This window comes from Myiozetetes cayanensis, unplaced genomic scaffold (genome assembly GCF_022539395.1).
Source record: "Myiozetetes cayanensis isolate MyiCay16 unplaced genomic scaffold, myiCay2020 scf19, whole genome shotgun sequence".
NCBI lineage: Eukaryota > Metazoa > Chordata > Aves > Passeriformes > Tyrannidae > Myiozetetes > Myiozetetes cayanensis.
The window spans coordinates 6,951,952-6,970,880 of record NW_026087400.1 but is presented as its reverse complement, the minus strand read 5'-3'; the positions used below and the strand labels follow the sequence as shown (position 1 = coordinate 6,970,880).

General features: G+C 41.3%; 1 protein-coding gene and 1 long non-coding RNA gene across 6 annotated transcripts in view; one reads left to right on the top strand and one right to left on the bottom strand.

Annotated features, from left to right (window-relative positions):
* Window positions 1-18,929, bottom strand: part of LOC126639281 (uncharacterized) — a 122,603-nt gene that overhangs the window by 14,589 nt on the left and 89,085 nt on the right. The window lies entirely within an intron of this gene.
* On the top strand, window positions 215-17,054 carry ZNF831 (zinc finger protein 831). 3 transcript variants are annotated; one of them, XM_050313942.1, is made up of 6 exons: window positions 215-480; window positions 8,208-12,465; window positions 12,913-13,055; window positions 14,616-14,785; window positions 14,913-15,052; window positions 15,343-17,054. In XM_050313942.1, exons 2-6 carry the CDS (start codon window positions 8,239-8,241, stop codon window positions 16,195-16,197), a joined length of 5,535 nt encoding a protein of 1,844 aa, XP_050169899.1. In that variant the 5' UTR covers window positions 215-480; window positions 8,208-8,238; the 3' UTR covers window positions 16,198-17,054. The 3 variants fall into 3 exon arrangements, with proteins under 3 accessions (XP_050169899.1, XP_050169897.1, XP_050169898.1); XM_050313940.1 differs by having other exon boundaries at window positions 14,910-15,052; XM_050313941.1 differs by lacking the exon at window positions 215-480 and adding an exon at window positions 4,439-4,684 and having other exon boundaries at window positions 14,910-15,052.

Below are 18,929 nucleotides of genomic sequence, written 5' to 3'. Positions count from 1 at the left end.
AAAGGCAACAAACAAACCTTAGAAAAAGATAAAAGGCAAAAAGTGATAATTTTTCATTTGCGCCTGATGGGGTCGTGGTTTTTTTTTTTTTTTTTTTTTTTTTTTTAACTGTTTGCAAATCTTCTGTGTAATGGTTTGAAACCCAGTCGTGTCATTTCTTTACGCCCACACACAGAGCTGCAGTAGTGCAGACACTGTAGCAGGCAAACCATATTACCAGCATCGGCCATTAAAACTCTTCCTACACCAGCGTGGGCTGACTTCACCCCCTCCTCTCTTTGCACACACCCCACCACCCACCTTTCAGTTTTCAAACGCTTTAAAAAAAAAAAAAAAAAAAAAAAAAGGAGAGAGAAAAAAAAAAAAAAAGAGAGAGAGAAGAGAGAGACACTGAAAAAAGAAAACAGGATGCTTCTTTTGTTTCAACGCTATTCCAGGGACCTGAACCTCTCCACCTGCCTGTGAATTGGCCACCTAAAGGTTAGCAAAGTGTTTCGTTCTCATTTTATGTGGACAGATAATTAAATTCGAGATGGTGAGGCAGAAATTTTAAAGTTCTAATTTTTTTGTAATGTGATGGTTCTTTCACTTAGCAACGAGAAAGATTTTTTTTCCTAAAACACAAAGCATTTCAGTTCTGGCCCCACTTCAGCTTTTAAGAGGGCTTTAATCGGTGTTTCTTCATCATTTAGTCCAACCTCCTAAACTTTAAAAGATGGATTAGGGTTATTATTTTTCTGTTAGAACAACCTGTTGATTGCAGTCTGCTGGCTGGAGGTTGTTAACTCTTTCCTAACGTGGGAAATGCACAGGAGCAAATTTGATGATAGGATGAAACAATCAAAAATCCTTTGAGGTTTTCAAGCACTAAAAAGCCTACTTTTTTTCCTCATTGTGAAGCCACCAACAGTGTTACAAAACCAACTGATGTTTTAGATATGTTTCTTTTTAGAAATAAGTGGTGTAAATATAAAATAAAGACATATAATAAACTAGAAACCTTTTCTTATGACTGGAGCTGAGAAAAGTAGCAGTATAAGAAGTAGAATAGGAAATATTCTCTGATAGAAATTGCATGAGAGATCAAAAAAAGCCAATGCAATGTTTACTTCCACACTAAAATATATTTTAGGTAAAAATGTTCTTACTGATTTAAGCCTTTTGAATGTTTGCATTTATGGACATTCAAGAAAAGGAGAATAAAAAAATATAGAAAACTGTATAATAATGTTCAAACCAGCTGTTATTCTAGGATGAAGAGAAGTTATTACAGATCCCATTCTTCTTAAAAGGTTTCAATGTTGTATTCTGGTACAGTGCCTACAAAAATAATAGTTAAAAAAAAGCCCAGCCAATTTTGCTGATATTACACAATTGTGGAAGTTCAGTTTTAAAAACTATTTGTCCTCAGGTTATGGTACAAGTATTTCAAAGTTCAGGCAGCAGGTTTTAGAGTTGCTTTATACTTTTATAACACACGAGGCAAAACTTCAGAACAAGGAACTTCTTACTAACCAGCAAGATTTCCCACAGTCAGAATTTGAAATGTCACCACTGAAAGACTATAAAGGTTGGAGAAGATGAGGGAATTACACATTTTCAGCTCAATTCTGCAGGGAACTGAGGCTCCCAACTTTGTCCAAAGGTCCCAGCAGGCTGCAGGTGGAACTAGCAGTGTTGTGAGATCAGACACATCCCAGAAGAACAAGTGAAAAGGTGAAGTTAGTACTTCTGTTATGAGACATTTCAAGATATGAAGTCAAACTGAGAAAAGAGCAAAGGCAGAAACAGGTTTTAGATAAAAAGATGAATGGTAGTTTCTGGGCTCATCGGGAAATGTGTCGGTGCCATTTGGCTTGTTTGAACTGAGAACTAGAAAGTGCCAGAATTGGGGTACACTCACACACACTTTGTTTCCATCAGAAAAGGGGTGCTTACAGCACCTGCACAACATTTATTTCAGACCCTGTGGTTCACTATTACTTTATGATACTGATATTTAAGTGGAAGTTTTGTCTAGTCAGTCAAGGGAGTTCATAAACACTGGCACCGTTGTGCCAGCCTGCAGCGGGGGGAATGAAAATCCCCGTGTCTGTGTCTTCTGCTGACAGGAAGATACTGTGTGCTGGTCTCAGCGTCACTGTCCTCAGAAGAAAAATGAATAATTAAGAATCCTAAAAGATGCTTTCGTTTCAGTTTGGAAAGTTGTCTCAAACATGTAGTTGTAGGATCTTTGAAATCGTATTCTCTCACCAGCACGGGAAGCTGCTCCTTGCTGCTTTCACCTGATCAGCCCTCTGACAGAACTCTGTCCCTTTGCAGGGATTTAAACACCTGGGATGGCGCCTTTTCCACAGATACCTGGGACCCAGAAATGCATAACAGTGGGATGTGGGTTTATCTCCCCAAGTCCTGCTTAGGACATGAAATGAGAGCGAAGTGTAGCCCTACATAGTTCCTCCTGGGCAGTGCCTGGCAGTGGCTGATCTCTATTATTAATACACAGTTAAAATAGATGTTTTGCTGTACATTGAGACAACTGAGAGGTTTCTCTGAGCAGGACAATGTTTTGAAGTTAAATGAGTATAATTAATCTTGCACAGAGATTCCATCTCAGGAAAAATAGCGTGATTAAAAATTTAACTTCATTTCAAACAGAGTTAATGCAGTGTAATAATGGTCCTCTGTATTATGTGCACAGGTCAAATTCCTTCCAGCCATTACAGCGACCTGTTCATCCCTATAAATGGGAAGAATCACAGGATGCTGTGGAGCCAGCCTGATTCCAGAGTCACTTATTCAAGATTTAGAGATTTTAGATCAAGCTTCAAAAGGTTCTGCTAAGCCCTGAAACCTGTGAGATAGTGGCAAATATCCACACAGGCACTTGCTTCAGTTGTAACTTGATTTAATTAATTATTGCCTCTTTCAGCCTCTCAGGATAAGAAGTTTGCAGCTTTAGCATTCGGAATTGGATATGTCACTGAGTGGTCTAAACGATGAATTTTGAAAGCTTGTACATGTTTTCAATTTGTTCCTAGTTCCAGCATACTTCTGGAATAATTAGTACTGTTTAAAACAAGTCTCCCTTTTAAGTAAATTCACCTTAACTTAATAATAGTCAGTCTCAAAGTGGATTAAAATATAATGGGCTGCAGATATGTGATCAAACTGAAGAGAAACTAATTTTGACTGGTTATGTAAAATGCCCAGAATCATCTGTTTGTCTGATTTGATTCATGCCAGTGTTCTATTATAAGATGTGCATCTTTTTCCCCGTTGGTTTGTTGACTGTAGCATGCAGTAATCCTCCAGAAGATCTCACTCAGAGGTGAGAACACATTCCTTTAGGAAAGTATCTCCCAGCAGAGCTGAAACTACTTGCTGCATGTAGTTCTCTCCATCTGGACAGACAGTCTGTAGAGCAGAAGCATGAGTCATTGTAAAGCAGTTCAGAATGTCAAGTATTTTCTAGATTCACTGATTTTAAGCATCTGCAGTGCCATTCCCAATTACTGGGAGCATTTCAGGCTATGGTAGAAACGAGAAGGATTTTGAGCAACAATACCAGGCCTTGTTAAGAGCTTTTCTGCCCCCTGAATAACTAGATGACAGGCAAGAAAGATAGGAAGAACAAGACAGAAATATTTCTCCACCTCCAAAACTAGAGGCCTACTAAATCAGGGCTACAGAAACAAATGGAAAGCAATTCCAACAACAGGAAAAACTCTCCAGGATCAATAAAGCTGTGTGGAATGAAAATCCACTGGGGCCTCCAACATAAGTCTCTCAGCAGAATTAATAAAAGAAAGAGCTTGCACTGAAGTGGATATTGGACAATCAGAACTTTACAGTTTCACCACTGTCCAGTTTACAAGGTACAGGCTGCAGTGTCTGAACTGGGCAGAAGCTCATTGCAGGAAGATTAAAGGCTACATCTTCCAAAATAGGGTGTTCCTAAGGAAATTTTACAGGCTGGATATATCAATTTTGTAACATTACTGGGAATTTATATTCCACTTTGGGATTCACTCAGTCTCACAGCAGTGGAGGGCATAGCCACCCCAGTGCTTAATTTAACAAGTGTTTGGATGAAGAAGAGCAGGACCCCTCAGTGCTGCTGAACTGTGTCACCTGAGGACTCTTCATGAACTCAACCCACAAACAAACCCTACAATCTTTTAAAATGACCTTTTCACTGCTGTTGACTGTCCCCTATCCTGTTTTCCCTGCAGCCTTCCACAAATTTTAGGGAGGTTTGTTGAGTACGACCTAAAGACTTTTAACATTCCTGAAGCTTTTTCCCACCTCATTACAAGCAAATTACCTTTAGGAGTATAAAGAAAAAAAGCCTATCATTGTGTCAGGGTATTTCATGGAGTGGTACAACTGAATGCAGTGCACAAAATCCCCATGCTTTGAAGATTCTGTGTAGAGGTTCCTACATAGATAGTGATAAAGGACACAGAGAGATCGAAACACCACTTCATTTTCTTCTGTTTCAGCTCTTCCTGTTTTCTGAAGGTTGTCACTGTGACACCAATGTAGGGAAAAAAAAAAAAAAGAAAACCACCCAACTTCCTAATTCTAATCTGTTTCAAGTCTTTGTCCTCGTTTCTCTCTGCTTGCATCAAGTATTGACAGAAATGAGGCTTTTTTGCTGAAATGCCTGGCTCAATCTAAGGTACGTGAGTTAAAATTATTTTCAGGCTAAAGAGGATTCCACTTCTGTTTGCTGTCTGGTTTATTTAAGGTAGGGATCACCAAAAGCTTTTAAAAAGAGGCAAAGACTTACAGTATAACTGAGTATATTGTGTATGTTCAGAATGTTGAAAACCTGCTTCTGTGGGGTTACAAAAATAACAACCTGTCATGTCTCCAGGTTATACCTGTGGACAAGGGTGGGGACTGAGCAACTGAGCTTTGCATCTGCTTGGGGACTGATGCCCTTCTCAATGTTGTGTCAAAAAAAAAAAATTATATGGAAGTTCTGGAAAGAAGTAGTTACATGTTTATTTATTGATTTAATTAATAATGAAGGGCAGCTGACAGAGCACTTACATGTGACATGCAGAAGACAAAAATCTTTCACTTGTGTAGTCCAAGATTATTACAACAGTGCTGACAAAATCAAACAAGTTTTATAAAATGTATTTGGAACTCAAGAAAGATTCTATAAGAAAGGAACACATTGGATTTAAAATGAGGTTTTATACCTTCCTTATTAAAATACTTTATACTTATAAAGTGAATAAGACATTTTCTGCTACAATGATTTTTTATCTGAAACTGTTCCACTTCTTGACTTTTCAGTGTTCCACAGGACTACCTATGGTGTGTACCTGAAGTTAGAATTCAAATTAGGAACAAAATAATTGTATTTAAATGGAATTTTAGTGACCAGTTTTGGTAGCTTAGGAAAGCAATTCAGATAATTTTGAACTGGCCAAATCCTGCATTTAGTTCTGTTTATTGGAAAATTTTTCTTTATCTAATTAGGATCAAGTTCTTATGCTGGTAGTTCAATGCCACAAGCTACAAACAGCTGGGAACATGAGGTGGATGCTCAGGAACAGAGCTGGGGGGATAATCAACAAAGGAAGTTTTTCTACTTTTTAGGCAAGGACTACCCAGAATCAGCCTTGGGGCAGAATTAGTTTGAGATGAGCTATTTTTGTCAATGTACAGAGAAATACAGTGGCTTTTTTTTTTGGTATATAAACAGCAGATGTGAAAAGTCTGATCACATCTGCCCCAGCAGAAGACGAGCCACGGCATTTTCACTTAGGAAGAAAGTCTGTTTGTTTTCTGTGAAAAGCAGGAAACTACCACAGCTGGTGGAAAGGTGTTATCACATTCTTACCAGTAATCACCTTGTGTCTCACCAGTACTTTACTTGTTTAGCATTATTTAAAACTTCCCCTTAAATTTTCTGCCACCACTTAGGTATTTTCTTTGCGGGCCACAGCAGAGCACTGAAATGGTTCTCAGAATTACACTGAGTTTTGGGCCCCAGAAACTTGCTAAGTGAAATTACAGAGAGTCTCTGGTACTTTGGGAACCACAGGATTCATATGAAAAACATCTGGCCATGGGGAGTCCTGCTGACTCAGGCTGGCCTTGAAGGGCCCATCAGCTCTGTGTGCCCACGGGGGTATTCAGGGAGAGAAATAGTTTGGGACACTGGAGCTGACTGGGAGGAAATGTAAAATATGTGGAAATGTATTTCCACACTTCTCTCCGGGGGAAGGAGGGGAGCACAGCCACTGTGACTTGTTTTATCTGATGTGCTACTTGTTGGATGTTCTGGCTGCAGGGTATTTAGGCTTCACTTCTTGGAGTCTGGACTCTGCAGCACATTTTTTTCCCTTAACTTCCTTTTTTCCCACATCTTTGGAAAAACTACTGCATGTTTACTCTGTGAGTATCATGGGCTCATGGGTTATCACTTGCTGTGTTTAATCTTAAAAGTGCCTGTATAACTTAAGAACAACCTTAAATGGACTGGAAATGTTGATAACATCACTTTGCAAATCAGAGAAATCCACTTTTTTCCTGTAGTGTTTACCACACTGCACAATATGGATAATAACTTAATTTCTTTAACAAGCCATAGTCTTTTAACATTCTTCCATCAATACAGTCATTACCTATAGTAAAAAGCCACTTAAGTGATTATTCCATGGAGAAATCTCTGAAGTGGACAAGAAAAGTCCATGATCTTGACTTACAACATTAATGGGAAAGAAGAAAGGGAAAAATCTAACACTCTGCAGTGCACACATCAGTTCATTTTAGAGGTTGTTTTCTGGGATGAAACCACTACAAATTTCAAACAGTGTTTATAAGTAATCCTTTTACTATTTCCCTGCAATGATTACCTATTAAAATGTTCCAAGAAAGTTACAGGAACGCCACTACAGATTGTGCAGTAAAGCAACAAATTGCAGATTTCAAATTTAGCCACTGATTATGTTATTCCAAATGGGTTTTTTTATGACTGTTTGCACAAGAACAGTCCATTATTCATAGCAGTAAACGGATACAGAGCTGTGAGTAAAGCTGAGTAAGAAATAAACATTCACAGATCACCTGATTTTCACCCTGACTGTAATTACAAGGGGTTATGCTCATGCCCCTATCAGCTCCTCCAAAGATAATTTTCAACTTGATTATTTTGACAGTTTACTCCTTTGTTTCTAAGGAAAGTAAAAAAAGACAATACAAATTTTTGTTGAAATAAGAACTAGCCTGGACCAGCACCAACCCTGCACATATTTGGACAGATTTCATAAGAATAGGCTCACTTTTTTCAAAAACTGTGTCTAGAAGACGTTTTCATCTGGCATTAAAAGCATCTAAAAATAAGCAGCATACCATAATATCTCCATTTATTAGACAAAATGAATTTGGGCTACACAAAAGCCAGCTTTAATTTGTCCCACTATTTTCCTATGATACAATCTTTTCCACTTTGTGCATATTTATGTAAATCTCACTTGTAAAACAGGACATCAGTTTACTTTTGTTCACATATTCCCATTTTACACCACTTGCTGCAATATCTTTGGCTTTATCTCCCTTAAATTTGGGTAAACACAGATAATATGAGGCCATGTTTACTGTCCTGTGTTTGGAACAGTTGCCCAAAGAACCTGTGCAGTTTTTATCCTCAGAGGATCTCAAAACCAGGCAGGTAACACCCTGACAACCTCATCTGACCTCAGTGCTCACTCTGCTCTGAGCAGGTCTTTGGACTTAAGACCTCCTGAGATCCCCTCTAACCTCACTTGTCCTGCTTCTATATTAACAATTATGAATGTTAATTAAATATAAAACCATGATACAATATATAGCGAGAATATGGTTCCAGAAAATTAAAATTGTGTTATTTCTCGTGTGCTTAGAGCCTCCATTTGCAAATCTCAAACTCAGGTTTATTTCTAATGCTTTGGGTACTTATTGTAGATCGTAAGAGTGGTTTTAAGCGCAGTGTACAATGTTCTTTACACTTTAGTTCCTTGATAAGAAATGAAAAATGAATCAATTTAATTGAAAAACGAAGTAATTGCTGTCTGTATAATGCCTGTATGTAAGATTTGTGATATTCTTAACTGCTGGCTTTCCTAGTCCAGCAGTTGAACGTTTGTATATTATTTGCTGCCTGAAAGAAGATTCCTCCTTGTCCTGTTCCCCCTCCTCGACAGGTACCTGAGCACATGGCAGAGAGCCCTTGGCATGGAGGCACAGAAGGCTCCTGGTTTCACAGCTGCACCCCCAGTTCCAGCCCCTTCTCTGCAGCCCTCGCAGGGCTCCTCAGATCCCGGCCAGGGTGCTGTTCTTCCCCGGGAACCGGCGCTGTCCCAGCCCCTGTACCTCAAAGCCCTCACCATCCCGCTGTACCAGCCTGTCCAGGCAGGATGCTTCCAGCCACACGGGCAGTTAGTGACAGCCAGGAGCTGCGTCCATCTCGACAGCACCAACATCCCCCTCATCCTCAACCCTCTCGTCCCTCCGGAAAGCCCAGATCAGCCTCGCTCGGTTCTTCAGAAACAACTTGGGCAAAGTCTAACGTTGAACATAGTCAGCACCTTACCAGTTTTATCATCACCCAGTTCTTGTGTAAGTGCATCTATTGGAAGCCCAGGAAAATCCAAAAAAGCTGGGAAATACATCTGCAAACACTGTGGACGAGATTGTTTGAAGCCAAGTGTCCTTGAGAAGCACATTCGCTCCCACACAGGAGAGAGGCCCTTTCCGTGCACCACCTGTGGCATCGCATTTAAAACTCAGAGCAACCTGTATAAACACAGGAGAACCCAAACACACGTCAACAACACCAGGCTGCCCTCAGACTCTGACACCAGTGGGGTATCAGAGCAAAATGGGAGATCAGCAGAGAGCACCACCTCAGCCCAAGGCAGCAAACCACTGAGTAGCACTGCTGAGGACAAGGGGATACAGATGAAACAACCGAGTTCAGAGACCAGTGCTGGACCAGACACTAAGAAACTTCATGAGCTTTCACTGCCAGCAACAAGCACTTCACCAGTTTTTTCAGAAAATCAAGAAACAACGAATCAGTCCTTCAGCTCAAAGGCTAACCAGGGGGTTCCTGAGAGAGAACCTCGCAGTTTATCATCTCCAGGAGCTTTGCCAAACAGTCCTTGTCAGAGGAAGAAAATGCAGGAGCAAAGAACTCCAACTGCCAACAAGCATATTCAGCTGCAAAGGCAGCAAGCAACCTCCTCGGAGAAGCAGTGGGATTACAAGCCATTGGACTGCAAGCTGAAGAAGTGTGAGAGCACTGACTCGGGGTATCTGTCCCGCTCTGACAGCACAGAACAACAGATGGCATCACCCAGCCCCCTGCACAGCCTCTGTGAGCACAGCACGGAGCTGGAAAACGAAACTGCCTTCAGCAGCCCCAGGTGTGCCTCCGGAAGCAGTGCAAGGCCAGAGGCAGCCGAGAAAGCTGCAGCCTCCATGCTAGAGAAAAAGAGGCTGGAAGAACACATTTCTAAACTTATTTCTCATAACAAAAGCGTGGTGGATGATACCCAGCTAGACAATGTCAGGCCCAGGAAAACTGTCCTTTCCAAACAGGGAAGCATTGACCTGCCAATGCCTTACACGTACAAAGACTCTTTCCATTTTGATATCAGAACGTGTGATGTAAATAGGAAAAAGAATCTTGCCCTTTGTTCAGCAAAGTCTACCTTTACACCCCTGGAGAAATGCAAGCCAATGTTTTTCCATTCAGTTCCCACCCAGTTCTCCACAACCATCGACGCTGTGCCTGTTACTCGGAGCAACTCCTTGCCGTTCGTGGAGGGAGCAAGGATGGCACAGGACAAACCAGGTTGCTCAAAACCACTTTCTCTTACTAAGCAGTCTGTAAACACAGGCACTGCTGGTTTGCTGCCTAGCAACAATCTTGCTGCAAATTCAGTGGATTTCCCTAATAGCCATCCCCGAGCTCTAGTCAGACAAACAGCCGTGGATGATTTGCCGCTAAGTAATGTGGTTGATCATCCTCCTCCTTTAGAGGAGTTGCAAAGGAGTAAAAAGCTTGGGGCTGGAGAAGTAATCAGTGCTAAAAATAAGAAACTCAATCAAAGGAAGTTAAAGATGTTCTCTCAAGAAAAATGGCAAATGTATGGAGATGAAACATTTAAGAAAATATACCAAAAAATGAAAAGCAGTCAAAATGCCAAGAAAATGAAACAAAGGGGGGATAAGATTACAGATATTACATGCTTCACTCCTGACTCAAAGGAATCAGCCAGCAGCACTGAAATTGCAGAGGAAGGAGATGGCAGGAGCTCTGTAAGTGACAGTCATTCCTCTCTTGTGACAGCAGCTTCAAACACGGATAAATCAGGAACCTGTACTGATGGTAATCGTGTTCTGCAGAATGTGTCCTCTGAGGAAACTGCAGACAGTGTGTCCTACCTAATGGAGACATCACATTCCACAAATGCCTGTGCACGAACTGTAAGGAGCAAAACTTCCCAAGACCCCAGTGGCAGCGACCCAGGGAAGTGCACAGCCCACAGCGGCACAGGGCGAGCTCCAAGCAGTTGTGAGCTCAGGCTTCAAAATCCTGAGTGCCAGCCCAGCTGTCACAGAAGGAATGATGACTCCTTGCCAGTACAGAGTAGCAACTGGGAAAAACCAAGCCCTGGGAAAGGATCCAGTACATTTGAATTAGATTCTAAAAGCACTACCCACAATTATGGAAGCCATCGCAGGACCAAGGAGACTGGCCAGCACGGCCTGTGGGTCCATTGCAACAGCAGAGAGACTGCAGGGAAATCCCAGAATTTACCATCAGAAAGAAAAAAGCTGAAATTCGAAGTGGAGAAGACACAAAATGTGATTTCAATGTCCTGCCCTACTCCCTGTAGCGAAACCAGTGCAGCAAGTGAAGCAGAGAGAGCCCATTGCTCTGGCACTCCCTGTCTTTCCACAGCTCCAGTGACATTCTCCAGGAAAGCAGAGGAGCAAAAACTGAGCACAGGAATTAATGAATCCATTGGAGGTACTGAGAATGTGGAATATATAAAAACAATCAAACTCCCCACAAAAGCTCTCAACTGCAGTGATGTTGACCTCCTTTCAAATCCAACTGGTATTTCAAAAGCTTCACTGGTGGGATTTTTAAGGCCTGAATTAAGGGGAAGTGATTGCAACTCTTTTGCCTTGCACAGTGCAACAGATAAAGATGACAAAACATGTCTTGTGAAAACAGGAACAAAAGTACCACTTTTCAAGGACAATGTTGTGGATGTATCTTCTAAAATTCACCACCTGCAATCTGGTCATTCAACTCCAGTCCCACAACAAAATGCCTTTTCTCCAAAATATATCCTTAAATTGCCACAGGCCAAGAGAGCCTCAGATTTGTCACTTTTGCCTAGATCTGAGCAGATTACACCTTGCACATCTGAGACAGGCACCCTAGCCACCCCCTCCTGCTCTTCCAGCAGTGGATCCCTCCGTTCTCATCCAGGTGATGTGGTTTGGTCCCCTTTACAGTTTGAAGTGAGACAAAAGGCTGGCACAGGAGAGCTTCAATGGAACATACACACAAACTGGAAAACTCCAGGATTTTGTTCACCAGTCAACTCAGAAACAACAAATACCTTAACCACAGCAGATAATACCTTTTATAACCCAAACTTCAGGCCGCAGGATATGGCAAGAGATGATTGGAAAGACAAGCAGAACAAAAATAAACTCAATTATCAAAGGCAAACAGAAGAGAAGTGGATGAGTATAACCACCTGCTCTACACAGACTCCAAAGAAGAAAATATGCTTTACTTCTGTGTATACAAGTGGCTTTTTCATTTCAGCTGACATCAAAGATGAGAGAAAGGTTTTACATCATCTTTGCTCGGGAAGTGACTCTTTGATAAAGACATCACCTTCTAGCAAGGGGGCAGAGCCAACAGTCGTGGCATGGGACAGAGGGGGAAGTCCCTGCACCCTCAAGGATATTTCACCAACACTGCAGGACACGCTGCAGCATCCTCAGAGCTCAACAGACAACCCCACTTACCTTTGCCGCTCTTTTGGCACTTTTTATTGCCACACTGTCACCACCCACTGTAAGGAATTCCCAGTGCTCCCCGACAGCATCAGGACCTGCTCCTCTGGCAGTTTACCAGTGCCAGGCACAAAGGGCACCTTCCCCTCCCTCAGTGCTGAGCCTCGACTCACCTGGTGCTGTTTAAGCAGGAGCCTCCCCCTGCCCACTGAGCAGAAGGGGAATGCAGACTCTGCCTACTCCTCCCTGCACTCCTGTGACAGGAGATCCAGCAGGGAGTGCAGCCTGTCCAAATACGACATCTCGATCTTCAAAATGAAAAATATCAACAGGACTGTGGCGTATGGCTTAACAAACACAAGCTTAAAAACGCTGGTTTCATCCTTTTCTAAAGGACAGCAGATGCAGGAGGTAATATTAATAACCCTATTTGCCTTCTCAGGAGGGTGTTATTGGCTGACAGCCTTTCCTCACCCTCTTATTAGGAAAACAAAATAATTATCAGAAGTATATTCATGGTCTTTTATAGGATTTTGTTGATACAGAATTTACCCTTTATATTTTTATAAGATATATTAATTTGATGCATGAGAAAGATATACTTTTGTGTGAATATTTAAGTGTCTTTCACTTGACCATTTTGGTAAGAATGCTGGCTAGTGAGAAGAGTGAACTGCTATTTTCCCTTTTTGGTATATTTTATATAGTGATCAGAAAAAAATAGGAAAAATTCAGACTTGTGCTATTTAACTACTATGTTGTTCAGTGCTATTTAAAAAGAGCACAGATTTCCAATCTCTTGGTCAATGTAATTCACAGTTTTCATTTACTTAATTTTTTCCCCAATATTCTCAACAGTTAACCTCAGCAGCTCCTGGTGGTGCTTTCAAAAATATTTCAGAACAAAAGAAGAAAACTGTAGTTTCTAAAAAGGAAAAACTCTCAGCACATAAACTCAAGAGGAGCCACAAACAGAAAAAGATTAAAGTCACCCCCAAATGGTAAGGAATATGGTTTGCAGCTTCCCTAGATAAAGACATAATTTTGCTGAAATGGGTGTAAAAAGTCCACAAAAAAAAAAAAGTAATCTCCAAAATTCAACCATATCAAAACTGGGTGGGTGGGGGGGAAGATAAATCTCTCAAAAAGAGCTCTTCTCACACTGCAGCAGTTCCCCAAAGGTAAACCATAAAAATTACCAATATTTTGTTTATTACCAGGAACAGGCTTTTCTAAGTCAAACAGACATATCCCAAAGAAAGAGGATGACTGGTCATTGAGTCTCACTATGCTTCAGAAATTATTCTTATCTGTCAAACTTGTCAGCATTTACTTTTGCTTGAAGGGAACCAAAACCCTGTTGGTTTTAATCCAGTTACAGCTCAGAGCAGAGTGCGAGGCCCTTTTTGTGCTGGGAAGATCCATATCCTGAACTGCTATTCACAGGAGAGTGCAGAAGAATAAATATCAAGTTTAACACAAACTAACAAAACCATCTGCAGTTCAAAGGATCATTTGGTTTAAATGAAAAGCAGGGAGAATTTGAGCATAAACCTCTCAAAGGCACATTGTCCCAATCAGCAAAGCTCCCCTGTATCTAATGGGAGTTCAGACCAGTGGATTTAACCTCTAATCTTTCAGGAGCGTGGGGCAGCAGAACGTCTGATGAATTGCTTCAATAAGAAACACATACTGTGTGCATGCATCCCTCTGATTCTGTTTCACCACCAAAATCAGACAGAGTGACTCCCCTGAGGACAAATTCAGTGTCAGTAACTTAATCACCGTGTCTAGTTCAGCAAACACCACTGAGGATCATGAGAACAAAAATAGAAGACTCAGGGCTATGTCATCCAGCCTAGTCATATTCCTCCAGGACTTTTCTTCTGGTTTGTTTTTGGGGGGGTGTTTGTTTTTTTTGTTTTGTTTTTCCTGCTGACCTCAGAATTTATTTATTTGGCTCCATCAAATAATTACAGGGATTCAGTTAAGGACAGGGACCTGAAAGCTCAGATTATGTATGTAAGTAGCTAACTGGCCCAACTGCTAACCAAGAAATTCAGTGTAATTTTCTAATACACCAAATAACCAGAATAACCTTTTAGGTTTACATTTTGCTCTGTGTGTGGTGACAGTCTACTGATTTAGTCTCAATCACTCAGAGTTACTGGAAGATCTATCCAGAAGAGAAAACAAGGCAGAGCTGGATTATTCAGTGTGAGTTTTCTAAATAACTGAAATACTTCTGCTGTTCTTTGGTGATGATGAATAGGTGGCACATAAGAAGTGAAAAGTAAAAAAAGCCAACAGCCACACAGCCTCAGGTGATTCCTGTATGATTAAAGTCCTTATGAAGTATATTCTCTTAGAAAGCCAAGGATTTACTGAGTCCTACAGAGGAAAAAAAAAAAACCTGATTTTTCTTTTTTTTTTGAGTTGACATAAACATCTCCTTCACGGTGGTAAACTGCTGGTAGACTTTATTGTCTGTGATGAGGTGGTGTTATTCTACTCTGGCAGCTTTTACATCTCCCATATTTGTTTACCCTCTGGCACTGCAGGTACAGAGGGAGGCACATCCATGGATATACCCAGTTGAAAGTGAGCCGCCTGAGCAAGAGGCCCTGTTTTCCCAACAGAGCCCTGGATGCTTTGAGGAAGGGCTATTCATCACAGCCCCCCAAATTTCATAAGCATAAGAAGTGCCATTCTCCTCAATCAAAGGTGCAAGGTAAGTATTTTGAATTTTTTTTTTTAAACCTGATGTTAGTTCAGTGCTACGATGAGAAATGTAGTAAGTTCTAGCAGATGGGGGAATAAAAATCAAAGTAAAAGTTTCTTCAATTTCTTTTCAGTAGAAAGTTACCTACACCAGCAAAATTCCACCTCAGATAAACCACTTTGCAGAAGGAAAAAAGAAGGAAAGAATAACTCAGGAATATCCTCCCATACTGAAAACCTAAACCATGTTAAACATAAAGACAAAATGGATAAAAAAGTAGGTATTGCACATTAATTCCTGTATTAATATTTATTAAAATAAAAAAATTGTGTAATTAAAAGTTGAATTATATTTAGCTGGTTTAAAGTTCAAGTTGAGACTACTTTATATCACAGATTTTGTTAAAAATGTGTCAAAGGTATTACTGGGGGTTAAAATACTATGAAAATTTACTAATGTTAGAAACAGCTTTTTAGAAAGAACAACTAAACTTGCATCAATTGCTGTGGATTGAAAATTTTAAACCTCAATTTCCATCCCCCCCTTCCACCTCCTAATTCTTACAGGACATTTCTGGGCAAATCAGGGAACACGCGGGAACGAACGTCTGCGTCCAGAACATCACGGCTCCTCCGGGAATAGCTGTGACAGCTCATTCCTTTCCCTCCCCAGCTCCCACATCCATGCAGCAGGTCAGTAGGGACGTGGCCCTTTGCTGCTGGGTGTCACAGCCCCTCGTGCTCCAGCCCCCCGGGCCAGGGCATTCCTGGCCAAGCCTCCGGAGCGACTCAACGGCAGCGTCCTTTGGGTCCTGCCCTTCTGATTTTACGAACGCAGGCACGGGTGACCAACCCAGCAGCACAAACCCAGAGGCTCCCGGTCCTCTTTCCTTACATCTGGAGACAAGCCAGGAAAACGCACGGAGCGCAGAGCCAGAGAGGCAAATATTTGGTACGTTAGAGCCGGTGGGCCAGGCCTCGGGAAGGGAGAAAACTCCAGCTGAAGAAGGCACAAATTCACCTCCCGAAGAACACTCAGCTCCCAGTTCCCAGCCTGGATGTTCACGTTTATTTGGATCAAAAGCAGAATCTCTTCCTGAGTCAGTCACAAGGGCTCAGTTACCCAGCAGAGAATACACAGAGCAGGCAAATGTGTCTCAAAATCTCCTGGACCTCCACGGAAGCACAGACAGGAATGGATCCCACCTGCAGCCCAATCCCTATGGAAGGCCACATGGAACAGCTACTACTACCTTTAAAAAGCCCCCCATTTCTCTCAGATCCCCCGAGTTCAAGAGTTACTCTGCAGCACCTTCCAAGACATATAAAAAGAGAGGTTTGGAGATGATGAGGAAGCAGACACGAGTGGAGTACGATGACACGAGCAGTGATGATGAGGACAGGCTGGTTATAGAGATATAGCAGACAGGCTGCTCACACAGGGACAGAAGGAAATGCCAGGGATGTCTGATCCATATTTCTGAAATACCTAAACATCAGCAAAGCCATTCCTCTGTGCAAGAGGCAGAATTCTCTTTGGAAGAGCCCTTTCTTTCAAGGACTAGAACTTTTTTTAGAGAAGCTTATTTGAGGCTGACATCACACATTTAAATGCTAGAGGTAAACCTGCGTTTCTGACGGGTTTCCAGCATTGTTGATGTTCTTGTCACCCTCACAGAATTCCCACAAGTGCTGGCTGCCAGTGGGTGTGTTACTTAAAGCCTGTGGTGTATTTGGTTACTCCTAACAATACAACAGCAGCAGCTTCCTCAGTGTACAAGCTGGGATTTCCTGGAAGGGTATGGATGTGTTCTCTTCCATACACTCCTCTTTTCTTGTAGTCACTGCCATCTGCACTGGGAGTGACACAGTGGCATTGAGAGGAAGATCTGCTCCCTAAGTATCTGTGATATTGGAAGAGTGTGGAAAAATTTTGACCTTTTTCCATGTTGCACAAATATCAACGCTTCTGTGTGAGAAATGACACAAGCATGCTTTGCTTTGTGTTTCACGCCTTTTATGCCAAGATCTACTCAAATATTCTTGATTTCTAGGTGGAGACTATGGGTGTTGGCTGTTGATATTCCCCTGTGGTAAAATTTCTGACAAGGATTTTCTCATTATATTTGTCATGTTGTGCTCCAACCAATGTCATCTGGAATGTTTCGTTTTTATTGTCATTTTAACTGCAATGATGCTCTTTTACTGAGGGTAAAGAAGCTATATGGCATAGCTGGTTTTCTTTTTTTTTTTAACAAAAAGTTTTGTGCTACAGACCCTAAAATTTACTGGTTTCTATGTGAATAAATAATTAGATATTTCAACTTGACCAGGTGTATTCACTTGCTTGATTAAACTGATAAACACTAAAAAACATTCCACTTCTACATTACAGTCAAATTCTACACTTAAACTTCTACTGTTCTTCTATTGTGACTCACACATGGGGTTTAATGCATTAACCTACATGGGACATTTGGAGTTGCTTTTACTTTAGCCATGCACAGGTAAAAGCTTATACAAATCATCATCACCACAAAGAAATCTAGAATATACTGGTGGAGAAAAATGAATGCATAGGTGCAAAAAGACATCAAAACATGGAGCTGTTTCTGATATTTTCCATCTTCATCTTCAAACTCCTTGTGTATCACAGTTAATAGTACTATGGATGGCAAGAAAGTGTTTGGCTTTCACCAGCAGCCTCCACAGCAACTATATTCACCTCTTGCTTGTGCAAGAGCTAATTATTATAATATATGGACATATAATGAATATGCTGTAAAAAGTTTTTTTGCATAATGTTTGTGGCTAAATGTTGTGTTTGAGAGTGGAATTTCTAGAGCAGCAATTTAGAAATATTCTAATGGCAGACTCAGAAGTGCTGTGCAAAGAAACACTTATACTGCATATATCTTACAGCATGAAATATAGAAATTTCTCTGTTATGCTGAAACTGTAGCTGGAAGAAAAATGGGACAAGTTAGCTGAGAAAGCAAATCTTAAACTCCATTTCCTGACAGAAGTAATCCTGGAAATTTTAGCTCACTATACTGTATGAAAATTTGACCCTACATTAGTTTTTCAGAAGTACCAGTATGTCTGTGGGGGCATTTTAACAGGATCACTGAAGAAGGCAGTGACTGCAGCACAAATCTTCTGAGCCACAACAACCCGTGGAGAAGCGAGGTCTGAGTCATGTGCACTGTGAGAAACGGTCTTGGTTTAAGTTAGGGAACTCAGGGAGTTTGCACATCCAAATCCAACTGGCCGCAGCGCATTCCAGCTTTCCAGAAGTTTCTGTATTCCCAGAACACACCAGGATAAAGAGGCAAACTGTTCCCTACCTTTTACACGGCAGAAGCCTCGGCCACGCAGCGAGGTGATGAATTCACTCGCAAGTTGCTGAACAACGAAACCACATGAGGGCACCAGGCACAGAGGGAAAAAGCTGTGCTGCTTTATCCTGCCAAGTCAGCAGCAGCTCTGAAGGATCCTTGCTTTGCTATAAGCAAATCTGAAATTCCTATGCACATGAATGCATCTCATCTTTTCCCTCCTTCTAGGGAAGGAAGCAAATTAATAAGGAATGTTGATCACAGGCTGCAAATAAGCGGATGTTTCAAATTTTGCCGTTTGAGATGTGAACCCATTAATTCTTATTGTTCCAGATTTTTATATTAGATCTTATTAATTACTGATACTTCACTGATCTGCCTGGCAAACCCCAACTCAGGGGTGCAAACCAACCAGAGGAAGCCCTGAGACCACCAACAAACATAAAGATATACCTTGAATACAAGTCTGTCTTGGAGCCTCTGGAATTTGCTCCTCAGGGGAAGCTTAAAGCAGCTTCTCACCACTGCAGCCTCACCCCATTACCAAAACCTTACCATGCAAACCCAACACAGTATCATTTTATTTTGGGATGGAACAAACTTTCTTTCCAGCCCTACTTTTTATTCATGACATCTTGTTTGTCCGTAGCTTCCCCAAAACACAGTGCCTAAAATATTTAGGGCTTCTGTACAAGCACTCCTGACACACACAGGAGTGGTACCTAAACATAGGGATATCTGGGTTTGTGTGCTGCCTAGGTTTTATTTGCACAACCAAATTTGTTCCCATTCACCAGTGTTTATATTATAATAATT